We start from the raw sequence: 24,012 nt of genomic DNA on the forward strand, positions 1-24,012 counted from the left end.
TCCCCTTTGTGTAAGATATTTGCATTTTTTGCAGCTAGGCCTAGTCTTGAGGAGAAAATCAAATGCTGAGAATTTCTGGGTCATTTCCTCAGTATTAGATGTTCACTAGTGGGTTTTAGTCAACCCACACAAAGGCTTTGTGACTATCACATATGAATGTCACAAAAATAACAGAAATGCACTTTCAACTTCAGGGGTGGCCATCAGGGACCAGTAACCATGGCAACAACAGAGCCACCCTGAAGAAGTGTGGTGGATTCCTCCTGGCTCTGACATGGGCTTCTTCGTCTTTTGCTCGCCCCCTCCTGTGTTTCTACTCCTTTCCCCTCCTTTTTCTCAATTCCTTCCTGCCCCTCATAGTCTGGAATTATTTCTGGAAGACAGGTGCGTGCCAGACAGGTAGGGGTTTCTCTGCTTTGCTCCCTGCTGTGCCTGCAGTACCTAGAATGGTACCAAGCACACAGTGGAAGTACTGTTCGGTGAATGAATGAATGAATGAGGAAGCTAACAGCCTGGTGACTTGTCACCATCATCACATTTCTAATACCCACCAGGGTTACAGGCCCAAGCCTACTGCTTTGTTGATGCCTCACGACTTTAACAACGGGTAATAGTTTTCTAGATAATCTTAACCCTCTTCCAACAATAAGTATTCATTGATATCAAATAAAAAACGTCCTGGTAAATCTGTATTATCAGGTTCCATCCACTTCTCAGTGGCTGCTAGCCAAGACCAGAGCGTTGGCTCGTGGGACGCTTCAGAGCTTGAAGGAGATCTCGAGGTCATACGTCTTCCTGCATGGATTTCCAATAAGAATCGGCACATGTGTCTAGGAGGACCAGTATGTTTCCTAGATTTCTGCATCCTTTAGGTCCACATGAATCCAGGCTGTAAAAAGCTCAGCAGAGACCCCACGTTCTGCACCTATCTGTGGCTGTCGTAAAGTGTGGCCGTCGTAAAGTGCTGTTTTAAAAGCGGGTGATTCCCTCTTCTGTCCCTCAAACTTTAGATCATTTCTCCAAACATTTCCTTCATGGTGGCTGTGTACAAGCTCCTGCAGCACAAGATGAACATCCTGAGGGGGAAGCTCTTGGTCTAGTAACAGTACCTGGCCAGACGTTCCATCAAGTACTGTGGGGACAGAGCCAGGAGTGCAGTTTGCAGGCTCTTGGCCTGACATGGAAAAGTGCTGGCTCAGGTAGTAAATGGCCATCAACTGTGATTGGATGGCCATCAGCTGTGGCTAGTTGGCCACCACCTGTAACCAGTGAGCCATTGGCCACTAATATAACTGCCGTGGCTACGCTAGTAGCAAATGGGGGCTAGCAAGAAGATGGTGGCTGCAAGCGCAGATTGCAATTAGCACTGCAGATTGCAGCTAGCAAGTGGGGTTGGTTGGCAGAGAGAAGTGGACGACAGGTTGCAGCTAGTGTGGCTCCTGCTTCCTGTGTCTCCAACCCAGCTGCTAGTGAGACTATAGTGGTATGACTCCCCTATCTATGGCTCCGTGGGTGCTCCTTTTTGGCCTCACCATGTCCTGTGTTCTTATGTGGGGAGCGGGACGAGAGACCCTACATGAGTCCCTGCATGACAAGCGTGACAAGTCCCTGCATGACTTTCCATGCATTGTTCTCTTTTGATCCTTATAAGAACCCTCTGAGACGCATACTCTTATTAGCCCATTTCACAGATGAGGGAACTGAGGCTTACATAGGTTAAATGAGTTGCTCCACACCACAGAATTACAAAGTAGAGTAGTCAGGTCATGAATTCATGCCTGGCATTGAAGTGTGTTCTCTTTGACAGAAAATTCCAGTAAGGGTGATGAGAGTTAAGCACAGGTGCTTAGGCTTTGCCCTATCAGAAAGTCTTCACAGTTGGTGCCCTTCAGAGAACAGAGGCCTGTAAACATCTTGCACATTGAAACTGCTGGAAAAGAAATGTTTTTTGCTTCTGTTATAAGCATGTAGGCACCATCTATATTTAGCATAAATGAGTGTCTGTGAGTGGTCTTGGGAATGTAAATTGTGGGGACAGAGCCCCAGAGAGCAGTTTCCAGCCTCTCGGCCTCATGTGGAAGGGTGCTGGCTCGGATAGTAGATGGCCGTCAGCTGTGGCTAGTTGGCCATCAGCTGTAACCCTTGAGCCATTGGTCACTAATATAACTGCCTCGGCTGCACTGGGGAGTCGAGTCGAGGGGAGTTGAGGGGAGTCGAGGGGAGTCGAGGGGAGTCGTCGGTCAGTTGGCAGAAAAGCGGACAGCAGGTCGCACGTTGTGTGAATCCAGCCTCCAGTGAGACCATAGTGGTATGACTCCCCTACCTATGGCTCCGTGGGTGTTCCTTTTTGGCCTAGCCACATCCTGCGTTCTTGTGTGGGGAGCAGGAGCAGAGACCCTGCAGTCCGCCCCGCGTGACAAATGGCGCAGCGAGCAGGGTGTGATGTCGGCCAAAACTCTCCTGAATGTACTGGAGCAGTTTATACGTATAAAAACTCAGTTTCGTAAGCAGGATACGGTGCCAACCAAAACCTACCAAAGCATGGTGGAGCAGTTTGTGCGTGTGAGAGCTCAGCTTCGGGAGGCCCGGAGCGACACCGCAAACGGGAGGCGCGGTCTGCCTGAGAGACTCAAGCCTCCAGCTGGCACACCACCTCCTTGGCCATGGACGGCGTTGCCTGCATTTAGGTGATCTGCTGCGGCCTTGAGCTCCGAGGGTTGTGGACATCTTCCGTGGAGGACTCCACCCACTCAGACACCTGGCACGGTGAGCAAGATTCTGACCAGGTAGGAATGGAGTCTGACTCTGGGCAGGAGGACGTGTGGCCCCCACACAGTGTGTGGTGTTCAGTGGCCAATGTTCTCAGGAGTTGGACCCCCAAGGAGGGGTGGGAGGACATGGACGGCTCTCCGGCCAGTGTGGAGAGGGCCCTGCAGGCTCTGGCTGAGCGGTTGCTGGAGGAGGAGAAAGCTACAGCCGGCCGCGTGGGCTGGATGTTCCTCACGGCCTTGAGTCTCAACACGGAAAATGCGCTTAATGAAAGGGCCCAGATGCCAAACCAGGTGTCCCAGTTGGAACCACTGGAAGCTCGGGTCTGCCTGTTAGAACAGGGGCCCCAAGGTGGAGACTCTGAGGCAGAGGCGGAGGAAGCGAGTGGAGACAATGTAGCTCCCAACCCCCAAGCCCAGCCAATCTTGAAGCAAAGGGTAAAATATGAGCAACCTTTGGGCACCGGGGGCGTTGCTGCCAGTAACCCAGCTATGACTGAGTTCACAACCTACACCCCTTACACTCCCACTGAGTTGCAGGAGCTGGGGAGGCGGTACAGACAGAACCCTGGAGAGCCAGTCTCGGCTTGGCTACTACGTTTATGGGATGAGGGAGCAGACAACATTCTGTGCTACCCAGGCGAGATGGAAAAGCTAGCCTTCGTGACAGTGCATCCGTCCCTGCGACAAAGGTTATAGAACTGCCATAGGTTGGCCCACGAACCCGGGCAAACATTCTCTAATGGAGTGTCTCACTGGGGAGGTACGCACAGTATGGGGACAGGCTGGCGAGCTGCCAGACACTGTGAGTCAATGGCAGTCATATACAGAACTTACTCAAATCATCCGTGAAATGGGTATGAGACATGCTGTTTTCAACCCTAATATGCAGGGGCCGGATGACGAGCTTTTTACAGCCAGCATGAGAGATCTGGTTTTGGATACTGCACCTGCAAGTGCTTTTGGATCCTTAGTTGCCATTCTTACACCCTATGTGGGACGACAGATCCATAAAGTTACAACTGCCATGGCCACCCTAGGGGATGTTGAAAGCTGGAGGTGAAGGAAGTTAAGACAGGAGGTCCGCGCAGTTGAGACCAAATCAAAAGTAAAAGGGCAAGGTCACGGGCCTCAGAGAGTAATACGCTCACAGATGTGGCGTGATCTCATGGCAGCAGGGGTCGATTGGGAGAAAATAGACCGACAACCCAATGCACTCCTGCTGGAACTTTGGAAACAGTTGCGTCCAGAACAGCAGTTCCAGAGAAGGATAAAGGAGGAGTCTGGGAAAGCGCAACACGTGTCCCTCCAGGACTTCATGCAGCCACTTGAGGCCGACTCCTTTCAGCTTGATTAGGGGTGGGGCCAGGGTACCCAGTCAGAGGGGACAGCAGGGACTGGAGGCCCTACGTGGAACTGTCCATACATTGGTCCCCTTCTAATGTGCAGAGGGTTTTGGCCCTAGTTGACACTGGCGCAGACGGCAGTCTCGTTTATGGGAACCCAGAACTGTTCCCAGGACCAGCAATCTGCATTGATGGCTACGGGGGAAAGACTGTGACTGTAAACGCTGTTTCCTTACCACTGGGTATAGGAATGCTGCCCCCTCGTACCTACAAGGTGTATGTCTCCCCCGTTCCGTAATATATTCTAGGGGTGGACGTGCTACATGACCTCAGCTTACAGACGTCGGTAGGAGAGTTCCGTCTCCGGATCCGGGTGGTGAAAGCGGTGACACGCGGACATGCTCACCACTCTCCTCAAGTGTTGCCACAGCCCTGGTGCGTGGTTACAGTGCGACAGTACCGCCTGCCGGGAGGGCAGGAGGAGATTGGTCGTACAATATTGGAACTGGACAAGGCACATATTGTGAGGCCAACGCACAGTCCCTTTAACTCCCCAGTATGGCCTGTCAAGAAGCCAGATGGGACCTGGTGAATGACTGTGGACTATAGGGAGTTAAATAAGGTGACGCCACCCTTGCACGCTGCAGTGCCTTCAATTCACGATTTAATGGATCATCTGACTGTCCACCTGGGAACATATCACTGTGTAGTGGACTTGGCCAATGCTGTTTTCTGCATTGACATTGCACCCGAGTGTCAAGAGCAGTTTGCTTTTACTTGGGATGGGTGTCAGTGGACTTTTCAAGTCCTTCCGCAAGGGTACTTGCACAGCCCCACTATCTGCCATGGGCTCGTGGCCCAGGATTTGGCACAGTGGGATCGCCCATCCTCTGTGGCCTTGTTTCATTATGTCGATGATATTTTATTAACATCAGATGCTCTTTCTGATTTAGAGCAAGCAGCTCCCTCTCTTCTCTGCCACCTGAAGTCACACGGCTGGGCTGTGAATGAGGAAAAGGTCCAAGGCCCTGGCTTATCCATCAAGTTTTTGGGTGTTGTGTGGTTGGGTGCCGATAGGCTAAGATGGCACAGGGACCCTCGCAGAAGACTCTTGTCTCATAGATTGTGAGATGAGACCCTGTATGGGTGGAGTGTGGGGACAGAGCCCCAGAGAACAGTTCCAGGCCTCACATGGAAGGGTCCTGGCTCAGGTAGTAGATGGCCGTCAGCTGTAACCCTTGTGCCATTGGCCACTAATATAACTGCCGTGGCTGCGCTGGGGAGTCGAGTCGAGGGTAGTCGAGGGGAGTGGAGGGGAGTCGAGGAGAGTCGTCGGTCAGTTGGCAGAAAAGCGGACAGCAGGTCACACGTTGTGTGAATCCAGCCTCCAGTGAGACTATAGTGGTATGACTCCCCTACCTATGGCTCCGTGGGTGCTCCTTTTGGCCTAGCCACACCCTGCGTTCTTATGTGGGGAGCAGGAGCAGAGACCCCGCAGGCCACCACGCGTGACAAAATATATTTAGTTTCTAAGTTACAAACAACCAACTGAAAACAAGAGGAGCTTCGGTCTTTAGCCTGTTTATTAAATCAGGCACTTTCAGAACTTTTCTTCTTTAAGAGGAGGAAAGAAATGAACACTTTCTGAATGTTCATTATATGCTACCCACGTTGTAGAATGATTATATCTAATCCACTAGCCCAGGAGGAGAAGCCATTCCCTCATTCCATAGGTGAGGAAATGGAAACTTAGGCACAATGAGTGGCAGGATGGGGACATGGACCACATTCCAGCACCAAAGCCTGATTGTTTCTGTGGCTCCTCTGAGATAGCTGCCCATGTCCCCACACGGAGCATCCTGGAGCAAGGCTGAAAGTGGGCCATCTGTGGGGGCAGAGCCCCAGAAAGTAGTTTACAGGCTCTCGGCCTCACGTGGAGGGGTGCTGGCTCGGGTAGTAGATGGCCACCAGCTGTAGCTATTGAGCCATTGGCCACTAATATAACTGCTGCGGCTACGAAGGAGAGCCGAGGAGAGTGGAGGAAAGTCGTCGGTCGGTTGCAGAGAAAACGGACAGCAGGTCGCACGTCCAGTGAACCCAGCCTCCAGTGAGACCGTAGTGGTATGACTCCCCTACCTATGGCTCCGTGGGTGTTCCTTTTTGGCCTCACCATATCCTGCGTTCTTGTATGGGGAGCGGGAGCAGAGACCCCGCAGGCCGCCCCACACGACACCATCACCCTCCCAAACGCTCCCCAAGTGAGGAGTAATCACGTGGCCAGGGAGCCCAGCACAGCACAAGCCTGAGTATCAGCTGTTAGGTGTTTAGGGAGGCTGCCCACACAATCGAAGGGAATGATGCTTGAAAAACCACTGTTGACGATACTCAACATGAAGAGGATCAGCTCCGGCCCGTGACGAAGATGCTCAACTTAACTGAACTCTAGCTGGGCTCTTCTGAACCCTCTTCTCAGCTAAGCCTCCACCTTGGCCTAAAAGACCTGAACAAGATATTAGCATCGTTGCTAACAGCTCAAGGCCACATCCCTAGGATAACGGTAAACCTCCCTTGAAGTGCCTGCCTGAGAAAACTCAAGGCTGCCAAAAGAATTGACTGTTTGCTCCAGTCAACGCTTGACGACAGGGTCCCTGTCCTTCAGCCTCTGTGAGAGGGTAGGAGTCTAACTGTGACAAGTGCTAGTTAAAAATCTCAGATGGGTTTCACGTGGACCCACTCCCCACCCCCACGCCTTCTCACTTTTTGTAACTGTTCACTTCTCTGACTCTATTGAGCCCCCACTCACCCCTCTCCCTAGTCCCTCATTCTCCTTTTAAAACACTCAGTTACTTCTATACAGATCAAAGTTGAGTTCAGTTCACACTGGACTCTTTTACCAAGTACAGTAGTTGTTACTGATTAAAATCATCCTTACCACTTTACCTAGTGTCCAGCCGTATCTTTGACACCAGTCAGCTGGGGCAGACAGAGCTGCCCCCACCAGTTACTGTCACTCTTAATACTCCACTGGCCCCACACTTGCTGCTGCCCCCATTGCCCCAACCCCAAGTCCTCCTCTAGGGAGGGCTCCTGGGCTGTTGGCCTCCTTGTGAGGGAGAAATTCTTCAGGGTTGGCTACTTCACTTCAGTCTTAACTGCCTGCGCTTCAAAACCACTTCATGTATCTACAGATGGGGTGTCAACTGGGAGTTTCCATAGGAGTTGGGTAATTTCCAGATAGCTCAATGTTTCCTCCTGACCTGTGTACAAGTCCTGATACATCTACTGCTTTCAAGTTTTCAGAAAAAGAATCGGGTATCTGAGGTGTTGTGATAGCATTAGTATGTGAGAAGTATTGAGGACATAGCCCAGCACCTGAGCCAGGCTCTTTCTTGTGAATCTGGGCAAGCACTTTTGGTCTCTAGACTGAAGGATGTTCTTCTGTGAGATTATGTGAGTTGTGACGTCAGAAGTATCCTTAAACTTGAAAATAATATTTAAACATTTCACATTTTTATATTTTCCTAGCACTACGTTGGGTAGCTTAAGAAGTTGAATTATGGGGAGATTACATATGAGTCCTGGAGCATTCTGGGACTCTTCCTCCGACTCTATGACCTCTCTCCGTGCAGTACCACATTCAAAAGAAATATAAGTTCTACTCCAAAAGCAGTGAGAGCAAAGTCATCACCCATCTCAGCAAAACTTCATTAAATTCCACTAATCCTAGAAGGTGCTTTACCGAAATTGCTCATCTTTCTCTCTCCCTTCCCCCCTTCCAAGTTTGTGAGGCTTCGACTCTCTGTCCCTCTCTTTGCTTTCACTAAGCTTGTCATTTCTTCAGCTCTACACATTGTCACTACCATGTTTCCCTGAAAATAAGAGCAGGTCTTATATTAATTTTTGCTTCAAAAGATGCATTAGGGCTTTTGTTCAGGGGCTGTCATGCTGAAAAATCATGCTAGGACTTATTTTCTGGTTAGGTCTTATCTTGGGGGAAACACAGTAAAAGGGAGGTGGAAGAGGAGAAGGTCTTTCTTCCTATTCTTGTTCCTGTCGTGTATGAATCTAAACGCACACCTAACGATATCTTCCCAGGAGATGATATTTAACTTAAAGAGCTAACAATATAAATCCTTGACCTTTCAACACAGAGTCCTCTAATTTCTCAAGGCATTTTAGATCAGTACTTTTCAAACATTAGTGTGCATTGGAAATCTCCTGTAAATCCATTTAAAATGCAGATTCTGCCTCAGTAGTTCTGGGGAAGGCCTGGGATTCTGCATTTCTAATCAGTTCCCAGATGATGGCCAAGCCTTAGACCTCACTTTGATCCTCACTGCTGATCCTTAGGACTCACTTTGAGTGGCAGGATTTAGAGTACCTCATTTTTTTTCAGTAATGCCCCTAGAAATGCTGCAGTGCAGTTATTAAAATTATTTTCATTGTTGCATTTCTCACTGGACAATCAGGCAAACCAAAGAATCTGGTTGGCCTGTAATTTCACCTCCTCTCAGCTTTGAAGCCAGAGTTGGGGTTCTCTGGCCAATGGATAGTCTATTGGAGACAGCACCACGTGGGGAGACATGTTGACAGGGAGATACTAGTTGGGACATTTCCATATGGGGCTTTAATGAATCAAGGATTCACCTACTGAAAAGAACATCTTGAATGGGTTTATGGGAAGAGTCAAGGAGCCTCTGCTTAGGAAAGTTCTCAAATGTCATTGTAGCAGGAGGCAGGGGCAGTGTGAATGACTTTTTTCCGTAGAAAAGGCCTAGAGTCTTGAAATGATAAGGAGCCACTGGGTTAATCTTTCCCCAGAATCTGCCCAGCTCTCCTTAGCATATCTTCCCTTGTAGCTGCAAATTGAAAAGGGAAGCAGGAGGATCTGGCCTATGAAAAACACTATGGGACCTGAGGGCTGAGGGCTAGGGACTAGGAGTCTGACGTTCCCTAAAGAACAAGACCCAAGAGTCGGTGATCGGAGTTGGCCAGAGAACATTAGAAAGGGAGAACCACCGGCCAGCAGCCTTCTTAAATGCTATTAGAAATCAAAGCATGTCATAACTGAACGCACCTGAGACCATCTGGGCCTAACCCTCCAATCGCAGATAAAGCAACTAACATCCAGAAAGTTGGGTGACTTTCTCAAGGTCTTAATATTAGTTTGAAGCTTTTAGCTGGCTCTTCAACTCATGATCCTGAGCTCTTTGCCGTTGAACATGTTGTTTCTCACATTCATTAACTCCAATACATGAAATTACGTGTTAAAAAAATTGTTCCCAGGAATTAATTTAAACGCTGCTTTTAAAACTATACCATGACTAGGAAAATATCAGCAAAAAGGGTCATTGCCATGTCCCCCAGGGCCCAGCTGTGACACTTATGGGCAGCTGCACAGTTTGAGGCATACTTAGATGATTCACACAGCATGTCTCTCCAACAGAGAACTGGTTACGTGAGTTACATGAGCACATTTCATTCCCACAACAACCCAATAAGTAGATATTATTCCCATTTACAGATGGGGAAACTGAGCCTCAGATTGAGTAAACTGCCATAGATCATACATCTGCTGAGCTGGGATTCAGACCTTGGCCTGCCTTCTCTTAAATCTTCTGTTTTTCCCACCCTCTGCCTCGTCCATCACCCTGCTGTTCCCTCCCTGAGTGTGCCAGGAGCATTGTCCAGAGGATCTGGGAACAGGACTTGATTTTTTAAAAAATCCTGGGAGAAGGAAGAGACTCCAAGGGAAGTGGGCCTAAAGCTTGGCTAGTGGGAGGAACAAGATATAGGGAAACAAAGCACGACCATCAGTGGGAGAGTCATCATATTGTTATTCCTCTCTGCTCGTGTTTCTATGAGGGGATCATTCAAGGTACTTTCCAGCAACTGTTTTAGACTCTTGTTTTGATGAGCTGGAACGATAGTGGTTATGTGGGTGGTGGGAGCCCCCTTTCTCACTTTTCTTTCCTTCTTTCCTGTACCGACTCCACGGGTAATAAGTCACCCACAACCCAAGAGTGTGACAGGTCTGGGAAATACCTGGGCCGTGCTACCATTTCTGTGTAGTTAGTTACTACACAGAAGGCTTCCTGCCCTTTCATAACATGGGTTGTGTGCCCCAGGGGAAAGGCAGATATCTACCATAATGAGGACATCCTTGCTTAATACTGACCATCAAATTGGGGTTTTGTTTGGGTTTGCAGTAAGGTAGTCAACTTGAAAGCAGATTCCTACTGGGATAGATATTTTTCTCAATTTTTTTAGTAGATAAAAAAGAAAATGAGATCACCCAGATTATAGACCCAGATCATTTTTCCACTTAGATTGAGAAGATCCACCCACCCACCCCCCCGAAAACTCACACACACTCCCCACACACACCCCTCCCTCAATAACAGCTAAGCTGGTTAGGCTGTAATCCTAGACAAAAGGATGTTGTGACATGAAGGAAATGGAAAGCCTAGGGCCTGTCTCTTCTGGAAGGGAGGGGTAGCAGGAATTTGGGAAAGAGATGGATTAAGGAGGAAAAACTCTGGGGCTTTGGATTACCCCCTCTCTCAGGACCAACCCTTGGGTAGGAAGAGAGAAGCTTTAGAAACAGATCAGTGAAGAGAGCCTGGAACCACAGGATTGGTTGTCCACTTCTCTATGTAAAGGAAGGGGGAGATGTAGGTCCTCAGAGAATGCCAGCCTACCACTTAGCATCACATCTAAAATGGCACAAGGTAATGGCAGTGGGTGACAGATAAACCTAAGGCAAAGCTTCTGGATGCCCTGGGCCAGTACGTGGCATACTGGAGTCCCAGCCGTCCCAGGTGCCACAAGGGAACACAACCATGCTGAGAATGCCATCAGCCAGCAGGGATCTTGGATGGCTTCAGAAGAGCCTTGGTGAATCCAGACGTGAAGAGCAGAGAAAAATGGCCAGGTCCTCAAATTCCAGCGGAAGCTGCAGCACATAACCCCAAAGGGCCAGATGAAGCCAGCAGCCCCTCAGAGGGACCAGAGCAGGAAGTAGCCCAACCCAGCCACTTTGTTGCACAGACGGGTGTATAAATAGTGGACACAAAATGGAGCTAATTGTCTCCTCTGCCAGGAGGTTACACGAGCCACAACTCTCCTCCATAACCAGGTGAACACATGCCTGTTGTCCTGGCAGAACTACGATTAGTGCTCCCTTTCTCTCTCAGACATGTCCCGAGTTGATCTGACAGGAGTGTGGTTATAAAATGAACATGATAGAATAAGGTGCATGTTGTTATTTCATTTATTAATTAGAAAAGAACACCTATATGTCTGAGGTTTCTTTGTGTTTGCACATCTGCCAAAACATGTTTGGAAGGACCCAGCTGACAGTGAGTATCTGAGGACGGGCTGCAGACGTGGAAAGTGTTGTGCTATATTTATATACATGGCTTGTTGTACAAGGCATGTTTTTAAAAATGAAAGAAAAGTGTCCCATTTAGAGGATGAAGTATATTGGTCACTCTCTCCAGAACAAAGCGATAGAAACTGAGAGCCTGAGCATTTCTGCTAAAAGGACTGAGCATTTTTCTTAAATGGCGACAGTTTATATTATTGCAAACAGACTAAGTTCCCCAGATCATTCTAAACATAGTTTAGTTTGTTTTTCCTGTTACCCAGTGGGTATGGACTCATGAGGAAAATCAGATGAGCCGGAAGGGGTCACATTTTCTCTGCCCATCTGAGTGTAAGGTGAGTAGTTTTGTGACCATGCTACAGCTGAATTCTGACTGTTCGTTTTGAAAGATTGTTTACTTATTTCTTCTAATAGACAGAAATTATACTTTTCTTTTGTGAGAACGTGACCTGCTTTATTTCTCATCTTAGGGCTCCTCTCTTGGTCCACACGTAGGCCTATCACCAGTGCCAGGTCCTAACTGAGAGAGTGGCAGCAGCGCGTCACAATGCTACACATAGATCACAGGGTATGGCCACAGTCTCCTCGGCCTTGGGAGTTCAGGCGGAGCTGGGCAGCTACAAGCCCCGGAGCTGTCACTCCCGGTCTGGAGGAGCCTTGCCATTGACCCATTAGTATTTGATACGTGTGCCATGACACGACAAAGATTGGGGAGCACTCCCGAGCACTGTGTCACAGCGAATGAGACCTTGTGAAGTGTTAAGGTGGCAATAGAAGCATCCTTGCACCAGAATCTAAGAACATTGTGATAAAAGTCGCCCTACCTATGGGCTCTCAAGGACGTTTTCATGATTTCATGGCAGCAGGTAGACTTCAGGACATTCCTCCTGCCATCAAAGCTAATAACAAAGGGAGAGCCAGAGTCTGTAGAAGTTGGCAATTAGGGAACCCCTGCAAGAACCAATTCTTCTCGGGTGCTCTACATTCCTCATTGCAGGGGGAAAAAGTATTTGTGATAAGTCACTTAGATTTTAGTACTAGAGAAGGAAAGAAAAACTAACATTTATGGACCAAAAATATACAGTATGCTCTATATGTGCTACACACTATACTAGTCTCTCAATTTAATCTTTTGGCTGCCCTGTGATTTGCATACATCCTCAATTCTAAGACACGTTTTTTTCCCCCATACTTTGACATCTCTGAAGTTGAGAACACCTTAAAATCAACAGCCTTTTACAATCATCATTTCCCAAATAGCCGTCATGATGCAGTTATCATTGCCTAAAAACACTAGAACATAAAAGTGTCAGCAGCAAAATTTAGAGTCATTTGAAGGAAAGTCCTACAAATAAAAGTATAACACTTTTCACCATAGGAATGAAATGATTGTGAGGAGGAGGTGGGGGAAGAAGTGAAGCAGATGCATTCAGCGACCTTCCTGGAGCAGATAGAAGTCAGCCGATGCCTCACAATGGGAAAGCCAGCTTAAGAGCCAGACCAAGGTTTTGGTTCTTCAGGGGATTATTTTCAGAAATGCTGCATCACCAATGTTTTTTATAGTAATATTAAAAACAATTATCTGAAGCTTTAAAATAAGAAAAAGGGAGAGTGGCCTATCCTTTCAACGTTGTATAGGTCATGTAATTGTGTGATGGAATGTACCTTTGTTTGATGTGCTCTCTACTTCTGGGTGAATGTTCACATTTTGTGAAGTTACATGTTAGCTTATAGGTTTTTATCTGGCAGAGATCAAATGATCTTTGTCTAACAGAAAATATAACTACAAAGGTATGTTTTATTGCTCTGTAGGCTATAAACCAGTTATAAACCAGTTTTGTTTCTAACATACAATCTTATTCCTACATATTTTTTCAAGGCTCATACGACTCTTATTCCCTTTTCTGAAGCAGGTTTACCATCCCACTGGTTCCTGGGTCAAGTTTTGCCATTGGCTCATTCTATATGTGCATGGAAATCTTATCTTTATAACTTTTTGAAAAGCTTACACATCAACAGCTATGTGGAAACGTGATTAAGAAGAGTTAGACCCAGACTGTGAAGAAGTTTTAGAAATGCCTTCACCAATTTATTTTACATTTACTTTGTGTTGTAGGTTCTGCCAAGGGTGATTAATATTAAAAATATAATTAAGTGCAAAAGAGAACTTCCAGTAGATTTAAGATGAAAATCCTAAGTGATAAGTAATCATAGTATCATCATTTAGTTGTCAGTCCTGCAAAAGGGGAGTTAAGGAAATGCAACTGAAGCAGAAAAGGAAGTCAGCTACCATCTTAATAAGGATTGAGGAGGGAGAAAAAACCCAAATATCTCAAACCCAGAGGTGTGGCCTATAAGACCAGACCATTTGGAGAGCGTGGACTTATTGGAATGGTGGCTGTAAATTAGTCTCCTGTGTCCCGACAATGTCATTGGCAAGGATTGGTACTATGGCCCCCGTGGGCTGACAACTAACCTGGGAGCACCAATGTAGGAACCAGCATGGACTAAGGCTGGGCTGACATTAGGTTTCTTTACAGGATAAGTGTTGTTTGCTTTTGTTTTTGTTTTTAACACCAGAAAGTTTTGGATTAATATGTGCATCAAAGCCGTTAGTAATACGATTGTATTGTATCTCAGGATAATCTGTTTACTTGGAATTTAATGTACTTGTAGTAATAAGATAATTTGCCCTATTGAAGGATCTAAATAATGAACCAAGTGATTCTAATTTAAACTGTGTTTTGAGTTATTTACACTTATAATTTTAAATGGAAAGGAATGAGATTTTTTTTTTTTTTAAGTTTGAAAACAATATTGAGTCACTCTAGCAATTTAAACTGCCTTATTTGTACACTTATCTGATTTTAAAAAGTTATCTAAAGTATTTGGGGAGGCTTTTTTGTCTGACATGCTCGAAAAGATATCTAAATATAACAAATTTATAAATGAAATTACTATGTTTGAGGGGATCCCATGATAAATTTAATTGGCCCCTTTAAATATATTTTAGGTGCATTTTTTCTTTTTTATATATTCAGATTTCTTTGTAATATTTCTTTGCTATTTGACAGACTTTCCCAAATAGTAAATATGGTTGTTATTTATATACTTTATTAATAAATAAAATAAGACTTGGAAGTTGAACTTAAAAATTTAAGGAAGAACTAGCTTGTTTTAAAAATTATGTAACTTCAGTTAGTTGAATATTAAGTTTTAAAACCAAATAGTCCCTGAATAAAATTGGTTCAGTCATCAATTTGAATGGAGACTGTAGCCAAGAAATCGGGAGAAAGCTGAGACTTGGAGGGCAGCAATGGAAGACAGGAAAGATCCCCACGACCAAAGATCTGTCATTAGAGATCAAGGCTAGCATCATCCATACCCTCGTATTTCCAATTACTACATACAGATGTGAAAGTTAGGCAGTGAAGAGGCTGGTAGGAAGTATGGTGTTGGCAGAGAGCTCGACAGATACCCTGGATCGCCAGAAAGATGAACAGGTGGGTCCTAGAGCAAATTAAGCCTGAAACATCACTAGAGACAAAAATGGCAAAACTGAAGCTGTCATCATGAGAGGAACATCATGAGAGGGCAGAGTTCTTTGGAAAAGACAATTGCTGGGGAAAATAGAAGGCAAGAGGGAAAAAGGAAGACCAAATGTGAGATGGACTGACTCCATAACAGAAGCCCTAAGCATGCGTCTACAGGAGCTGAGCCGGGCTGCTGAGGACAGGATATCACTCATTCATAGGGTTGCCAGGAGCCAGCGCCAACTCAATGGTATGTAACACACAATCATTTCTACCAAAAAAGGATTCCCCCCAAATTCACACTGACACCCACATGCACTTTTGAGTTGAGCAAACCTGTTGTAGAGCAAGAAGACCGACTGATTCATCATTACTTTACCTTTCTGGACCCCAAATGGTGCCATAATTAGATCCTCGATAAATGAGAGCTGCTATATTTAGAATGTCTTCCTCCTCCCTGCAGTTCTTAGTATCCTTTCAGTCCTAAAAATGCGAACACTGGGTGTCAGTATTGCTCAAAATCGCAAACCTATTCTCAGAATCAGGATGAAAATAGTTTAAGTAAATCCATTGACAAATCACCTAGAAGAGCTTTTAAATATGTTTGCAAGCTTGACAGCACAAACAAAGCAAATTGTTATTCAGACCTCTGAAGCTGGCGTGGACCAGACCTGGGCAAGCCTGCAGTTCTGTTAAGAAAGTGGGGAAACAGCTACTTTTGAACCATATCTGCCCCTCTAGGAGCTTCCTTTCCAAACAAGGGACTACTTTTTATTAAACAAACAAGAGACTTTGAATTGTTTGGTCCCCTAAGAGTAACTACTTTATTTGGGTATAAAAACAGGAGCGGGAGTGGGGGTAGGGGGTTAAACACAGTAGAAGAAAAATGAACAATGAAAGAAAAGAATTGAACTCCCAAGCTCACAGTTCCTGGAGTCCATCCAGCCTCCAGACACTCACCTACCACATCAGAAATGTGTCTTCCTTGTCTCTCCCCCTTTTATTTTCCCTCTTTTCAATCCCCAAACTCAAGTAGAGATTTGGATTTGTTTGTTTGGTCGCTTAATTGCAGCTGCCTAGTGCTTAGGACTCCGATTGTTTTCCACCTGGATTTTCAAATTGGGTTCTTCATCCTGCCCCCTTATCTTGCTCCTCTTCCCACCCTCCACCAAGTGAAAGGGCTCAGATTCACTTAAGTTCCAGTGCTGCTAGGGGCAGGCAGTTTAAAATAACAGCCTTGTCTTTTGTGAATGTGGAAACCTCCCTGGTCCTTTTTCTCTCCACCGCCTCTCTCTCTTTCCTCTTTCCCACCCACTCCTTTTTTCTATTGTCTCTGGTTTCTCTCTGTTCTTTTTTCATAATGTGAAATCTACCTATTCCATTAAAGAGTTTCTCTTTGATTAATTCTATCACTTCATTTTCTAACATTTATTCTTGACTTTCAAGGACCCTTGCCATCTTGTGTGACATTTCTCATGATTTAATGAATGTTTTAATGGTTTACCAGTTTCTGGATAAACCAAAGAAAAGGGGGGCTTGCAGGGGCTAAGCACCCAGCTTTGCCCTCAGACGGTGCCATGGGACTCTGTGCTCCATGGAGGAAATGAAGAATTGAGCGTGGATTGTATATTGCTATCTAGCAAACCACAGGTACCTGTCACACTCTCCAGCCTTTGAAAAGCTCTTCCCACAGGAGAAGGCCATTGTCCTTGGCTTGACCAAGTCCCTGCTGAAGCAGTTAGAGGGAGGGGACCAGGCCACCTCCAAGCTGGTCACAGCTAGTGAAGGATCAGATTCTCTGGGTAGAACTGAGCTGACTCCAGTTTGAACCTGGACTCCTGAAGGGTCCCGAACAAAGAGGCTGAAGGGGATTCAGCAGCATCATTAGCACTTTGCTTCCATCCTCCACTCAGCTGCCTGGCCAGGATTTCTTCTTCCCCAGTTGTTCCTTCCAAGGCCAAGGAGATGATCTTATATGGAGGAACATTTGATAAATGGTTGGGATGGATGGATGGATGGACAGATGGATGGATGTTATAAATCTTCATGGAAGAAACACCAGGAACAATTACTTTGTGAGGTGAATAAACAAAAGGAAAAGCTTGGCACTAGCTTGCCACCCATTGTCAACAAAGCTGAAGGCCGAGAGTTCACAGTTCATACCTCTCTGCAGTATTTTGAGTCGGAGAGCGGGGGCTGTCTTGGTTTTGTTGGTTTAGTTGTTTTGGATTTTCGTATCTCTGGCTGCCAAGGTTGAGGACACAGTGTTCCTTTATTCAGGACACATTGTCCTTATCGGGCTATGCAAGGTCTTTCTCTTGGTTATTCCGTTGTTAGCTTTTACTACAGATTTTCCTTCGATGGCAGCATGTCGCTACACTGTGAGGAATTTATATTGTTATTAGGAATATTACATAAAATGTTATATATTATATGTTATAGAATAATGTGTATTAATATATTAGGAATATTATTTTTTTTATCCGGACTTTATTAAACCTTCCGATGTAGGTTAACATTCTTAATGTGTGTAAAAAGGTCTTATAAATCCACACAGAAATAAAGATGAACAATGCCACACAACAATGGGAGAAATAAAAAAATTAACCATTCACAAAAAAAGAAATATTAACTGCCCAAAACTGTAAGAAAGTAGTCAATCTTAGTCTTAATGAAAACAATTTAAAATATATGAGCTGCTATATTTACCTACCAGACTATAATAATAAAAAAAAACACCTCAAACCCAGATGTAAAACTCAATGTTGTAGAGAGTATGAAAAAATAGAGTAAATATATTGTGCAGTGAGAGTATTTATTTCATTCAATTATTACAGAAGGGCACTTTGGAAAAAAATATATAACCTTTAAAGAGAAAGAGAGAGCGAGAGAGAGAGAGACATACATACATATATACATACAGAAATGTAGATGTGCACACGCAGAGACATACACACACATATCGCATGTTCTTTGACCCAGCAACTAAACTTTCAGGAATGTGGCCTATGATGGCCAATAATCTTAAAAAGATTATTCATCTCACTAGATATCAGGAAATGCAAAATAAAACACAACAAGATAGCCTTTTCAATCAGAGTGGCAACAATCCAACACTAGATTATACAAAGCATGGGTGGGTGAGGATATAGTAACACATATACCCTCGTTTGATCTCTGGTGGGATTATTATTTTGCAGCCAGTTGATGGGCAATTTGACAGTATCTGTGAAAATAAAAAACATGTGCCTCCTCTATGATCCCCTAATTCTACTTCTCTGAATCTCCCCAGAGAAACATTTGCACACGTGCACAAGGAAAAGATCCAATGCATTTTTGTCTTAGCAAAAATAGATGAAAAAGGCCCCAATATCCACCCAATATCCAGCCATAGGGAAATAACTCAATAAACAGCGGTTTGTTCATATTATGGAATCTTACGCAGCAGTTACAGAGCGGGGTGCAGACCTTCATGTGCTAACGCGGAAACGTCTCTAAGGTATGCTGCCAAGTGAATATACGAGTATGTAGCATGTTAGCATCTGTGCACCACTCCCAGCCTCACAAATAAAAACTCTCCAGCACTATATACTTTATTTAGCTACATGAAAATATAAGTAAACACATTTAAAAAAAGAAAGTCACATATTAGCCAGTAACAGTAGTTACCTCTATGAGAGTGACAGTGACTAAATTGAAGCTGGTCATTAAGGGGAACTTTAGTCACATCTCTAACATTTTAAATTTTTACCAGGAGCAGGGGTTCATTTATTACACGTGTATTTTTTAAATATTGGAATAATGATTGCAAAGATTTTGCTACGTTAATACTTACCAAGGCATTATTTGGAGTAGTGGAAATTCGGAAATAATCTAAATGTCCAACAGCAAGGAATACATTATGGGATATCTCATGATGGATTATGACACAGCCATCAAAATAGTGCATCTGTAAGCCAACCAGCAGGAATGAGACGCGAAAAGGAGCGTGGCACAGAGCTTCTCATACGTGAAATAGAATTGACATATGCACCTTCAAGGAAATGTGTGAAGGACATTTCCTTGAAGGTGCATATGTCAATTCTATTTCCATTTCATTGACCAGAACTTAGTTGTAACCACATCTACCTGCAAGGCAGTCTGGAAAATTTAGTCCCTGTGTGGGTGGTCATGTGTCCAGATAAAAATCTTTATACAATGTGGGGAGAATGAATATTGGGAGACTCCTGCCAGTCTCTGCCACTATCTACTTCAGTACATTATTTTCTTTTCCCTGCTTGTTACTATTCACCCTTAGTGTTCAGATCAAGAAGCTGCAGTACGTCACATGACAAAAGCTCGTGGGTGGTAGGAGGTCAATAGATTACAACCCTGTGAGGCACAGGCTGTACTTGACTATCTCTTAAGATATAAATCTTCTTGGAAAATAGTAAAAGACTGGAAGTACAGCTTTGCACAGATGGATTCAATACTAGGGAAATATTGAAATACAAAATTTGGAAGCAGCAGACTTGATTTAAATGTAAGCAGAATAAAACAAGAATAATGATCTTCACATGGTACGGTGTAATTTTCAAATTTTTTCTGTATTTTGAATGAATATTATTGTGCTGGATAATGAAAATAACCACCATTTGTAGGAAGTTGTAATAATTTCCTATTGCTGCTGTGACGAATTACCACAAACTTAGTAACTTAAAACAACATAAACTTATTGTCTTATAGTTCTAGAGGTCAGAGTGTCAAAAATACGTCTCATGGGACTAAAATCAAGGTGTTGGCAAACACCTTGGTTCCTTCTGGAAACTTCAGGGGAGAATCCATTCCTTGCTTCCTGTTTCTAGAGGCTGCGGGCATTCCGTGGATTGTGGCCGCATCACTTCAATCTCTGTTTCTGGTCTCATCGCTTTCTTCTACTCCTCATTCTGATCTCCTCTCTCTCTTATGAAAGAGTCTTTGTGAGTAAACCATGCCACCTGGATAATCTGATTTCCCCGTTTTAAGATTCTTAACGTAATCACAATGACACCTGTAAAGTCCCTTTTGCCACACCAGATAACATTCACAGCTTCCAGAGATTCAGACATGGACATCTTTTTTGGGGGGTGGGGAAGGGGGAAAGGGGTCATTATTTAGCCTACCACAAAAGATAAATGTATGCCTCCCACTGTGCTCACTGTTTTCTATACCCATGTCTAATCCTCACAACATCCTGTAACAATAAGTATGATATTCAATGTAAGTATTATATTCAATTTGCAGATGAGAAATTTGAGGCTCAGAGCTATTAACTAACAAGTGTCACACAATCTCTAAGGGTTTTCAAAACCACATCTGCCCAATGAAAGGTCATTCTCCCTTAATAACTATTGATATCCCCATTTTACAGATCATAAGCAACTATCGTTGAAAACAGCCCTCAACAGGTCCAGGAGACCGCAGTGACTTCATGAATTCTTTCCCCCATTTCCACATTTTTTTGCAATTAAGGCAGAAATCTGGGCCAATATGAATCACTCACCTTCACTTCATGTGAAAAAGTATCCCTAACATGTGTTTACTGAGAACGCAAACACAAGTATAGACTATAGTGACACTTAGGACAAAATCACCTACAATGTTGAAGAAAGGAGCCCTTTGCCGTATTTCTCTGTGTGGAGAAATATTGATAGTGTCGTGGCTGGCTTCTCTCCGTGTGCTGAGGTACGTGCTGTGATGTCCTTGGAAAGGGCATGGCTATCTTTTCCTAAGCATTTTGCAGCCATTCCTATCTTATAGTCTCAAGGACACAAGCATAGTCATCAGTGAAATACAGGAGCTAGACTCCCTTTTCTTCAGTAAACACGGCTGGGAGGTTCTTTCTGCTTCCTCCTCGCAGCCATAGTAACCGTTGTTGGTTTGCCAGACTCTTCAACTGGAGAGAGATTTTAAAAAAAACAAAACCTGATGTCAACCCAGGACAAACAAGAAAAGTTCTTTCAACCCTCCTGGACTCCCTTATAACTATTGTGTTTCGGAAGAAATTTATGCACCCTCACATGGCCCTTTCTACTACTTCGGGAAGTATAATTCACACACAGAGCTCTGTCTCTATTCTGAGAACAGACAGAGAAATAATGATTAGAGATATTATGCATAAAATGCGTGCTGGGCCAGTAGCCACAGGTGGACTAATTCATTTAATCCTCACAACTGCCTTAAATTAAGTACTAATACAATTCCCATTTTACAGATGAGCAAGTTGATGTTTAGAAAGCTGAGCCCTGTATCAAAGCTGCCTGTCAGTCAGGGAGGAACTGGGTTTCGAACCCGCCATAAATGATTCTAGGCTAGAGTCTGTGTTGTAAAACAATCTTGCTAGTCTCCCTTAAGTGTAGGTTATACACTGTTCATTGTGTGTATTTATTTCATTACCAACTAGCTTTCTAGTTCTAGAGATAAAACTAAGGAGAGATTCTTCGTCTCGTTGAGTGAGCTTTTACCTAGACAATACAGACTTTCAAGAAACGAGTAAAACCAAGGCACACTTTCTCTGATGGGGAGAAAGGAAAGCTTCTATGCCAAAAGAGGAAAGTAAGGGGCTGCAGTTACCCCTCCGGCTTGAAGTGGCAGCCACATGTGTCCCAGCCAGTGCGACAGCAGAGGCAGCCTAGGGCCGCTCCTGGGTCCTCAAGCCCTGTCTGTTTCTTCTAAGCCGAGTGGAGTCTTGGCTCCTATGAAGAGTGGCCAGGCATTGGGGACCTGCAGTGTCCAGGTATAAGTCATCTACCAGGCCTTCAACAGTTAACAGCTGGAGTCTAAGCAGTCAATCATTCAAAAATCTGCTGCTTTATCACAGTGCTAACGTATGTCAGCCAGCTTTATAAATTAGGATACAATATGGAAACCAAAAGAGGAGAGTTTTCTCATAAAGTTACATTTATTGGAGGGGGCTCTAGTGTGCTAGCCAAAAGGTTTTCTAATGTTTCAATAATATCAAAGTCAACAACATTGATGACTGAAATAATGATCCACTGAAATTGGAACGTCTTATGGAATGGCGAAGGGTCCGAGAAATTTTACTGCTCACCTCCCTATAGATAACCATTGGGATGTGTTTAGTTATGTATTTTTTTTGTTTGTGTCCATTTTTTTTTTTTAAATATTGTGGTTTGATGCGTGTATTTTTAATTTACCTAAAGCGTATTGCGCCCTGTTTCTCTTGCTGCTTACCTTTTTCACTCAGCACTGCTGTCTTAAGATCCACCCACGCTGCTCCAGGCACATCCAGCCCATGTTTCTAGGACTCCATTGGGTGTACCCACGTATTTGACCTAGTGCTTTCCACATTTTGGTTCTTTAAGGTACAATTGAAAGTGACTCGCCAGTGTAATAAATCCTGTTTCCATGATTTGGGAAAAGATGAAGCACTGCATGCCCTTGACCATGACTGGAATGGCACACAAGGCCCCAGGAAGAAATATAGAAGTCAAGGAGAGGTCAGCCTGGGTGTAGGAGCAGCTTTGTCACCCCGGGTGTCCCGGGCTGAGTTGCTTAGCCTCTCTGTTGTCTCACCTGCAGCAGAGTCAATAATGCCTGCCCCACCTACTTCGTGGCTTAGGCTTAGGTGAAACAATAGGTGAGAAAAAAGGCTTTGGACAGGGTTCTTAATGACATATAGGCAAGTCAGTCTGCACCATTCCCTTCTCCAGCTGGCACCTGAGCCCAACCTAATAAAGCAAATGTGCCCATCCCCATGCCATGAGGAGGTATTCACTCCCAGGGATATGTAGTCATTTAAATGTGACCCCCCTCTTGCCTCACCCAGTCACATTCCAGCCCCCTTGGGTGCTATGCCCCCCTTGAGGTCCTGTCAGGGGACAGGAGGCACATCTCTATCCCTCGGGCCCACAAACCCCAGCATCTGCTCCCTCTTGATCTTTGCCACAGTCCTCTCTCGCCTTTCTCATACCCACCCCCCATCACCGGTATTTCTATTCTCATACTGACTCTATCACCTGGCATCTGGGAACAGAGGCCTTTTCCAGGTGTCTATCCCTCAGGATATCCCACAAGAGGAAACCGTGGCTGGCTTTTATGATTATTATATTATGCAACTTTGCTCAGTCCACCTCCCATCCCTTCAACAGCAGCAAAAATAAGAACAAAATCATGACCCCTGTGTTTCAAACAAAAAATGCTAGAGTGTACCCAGTATAGGTGTGGACACAGCCTCCTAAGTCCTTCGTGCAAAGCTCTTCAGGAGCAGCTTCCTGGGGCCCCCTCTGCTTCAGGCAGGACTCTAAGTGCACAGCTTATCCTGAGCAGGCCCCTCTCTCAGCCTTGCTGCCTTTGTGCTAAGCCCTCCACAGACGACAGGAATTCCTCTGGCTTTTATGCTTCCTCTGCACATGTTTCTTGTGTGGCCGTTATTATTCAGAGTTATTGATGGGTTTGCGGGCCTGTTTCTCCTATGAGACTGTAAGCTTCTCAAAGCCTGACACTACTCCCTGCCAACACCTGTGAGACAAAATACTTCTGTTGTCTAAGCCACCCCGTTTGTGGTACCTTGTTTTGGCACCCCTAGGAAACTAATCCCAGGGCAGTCATGTCCTTATTTCTGTGTTTTTTGCCCCTGCATCTATAGAGCTTAGCATAACAACTAGGAGCTCAATACATATTTACTGAAAGAAAAATGTATCCTCTGGAGAACAAAGAGGCAATGTTGTTCCTGCACGTGAAGATCTCATAACGTGATGGAAAACACAGAGAAGGAAAAAGACAATTTGAAATGTGTGCTTAATGCCAGGTCAGAGACATGGGTGGTCAGGTTACTGTGAGTGCCAAGCCTCTAACTGATGGGGTGGGCAGCGCTGGGCAGCCACCCTGGAAATCTCCCAAAGCCTGAATCTTAAAGTATAAGTTAGTCAAGCAGAGAACGAGAAATAGAACAAACAGAGAGAACAAAACCAACAGCAAGAAAGAGCATGGACTATTTG

The 24,012-nt window shown here is 44.8% G+C and overlaps 1 protein-coding gene across 2 annotated transcripts in view; it reads right to left on the bottom strand.

The window, feature by feature from the left end:
- The window catches only part of ENPP6 (ectonucleotide pyrophosphatase/phosphodiesterase 6), a 170,416-nt gene that overhangs the window by 127,269 nt on the left and 19,135 nt on the right, over window positions 1-24,012 (bottom strand). Inside the window, exon 1 of one of the 2 annotated variants that reach the window (XM_019736178.3) lies at window positions 15,414-15,517. The exons of the other annotated variant lie outside the window; for it this stretch is intronic. Within the exon in view, the coding sequence (XP_019591737.3) occupies window positions 15,414-15,438 (25 nt within the window). The 5' untranslated portion in view covers window positions 15,439-15,517. Of the gene's footprint in view, window positions 1-15,413; window positions 15,518-24,012 lie in introns of those variants that run through there. 2 annotated transcript variants of the gene reach the window in all.

Source organism: Rhinolophus sinicus, chromosome 16 (genome assembly GCF_057876585.1).
Source record: "Rhinolophus sinicus isolate RSI-liver-muscle chromosome 16, RSI-T2T, whole genome shotgun sequence".
Classification (NCBI taxonomy): domain Eukaryota; kingdom Metazoa; phylum Chordata; class Mammalia; order Chiroptera; family Rhinolophidae; genus Rhinolophus; species Rhinolophus sinicus.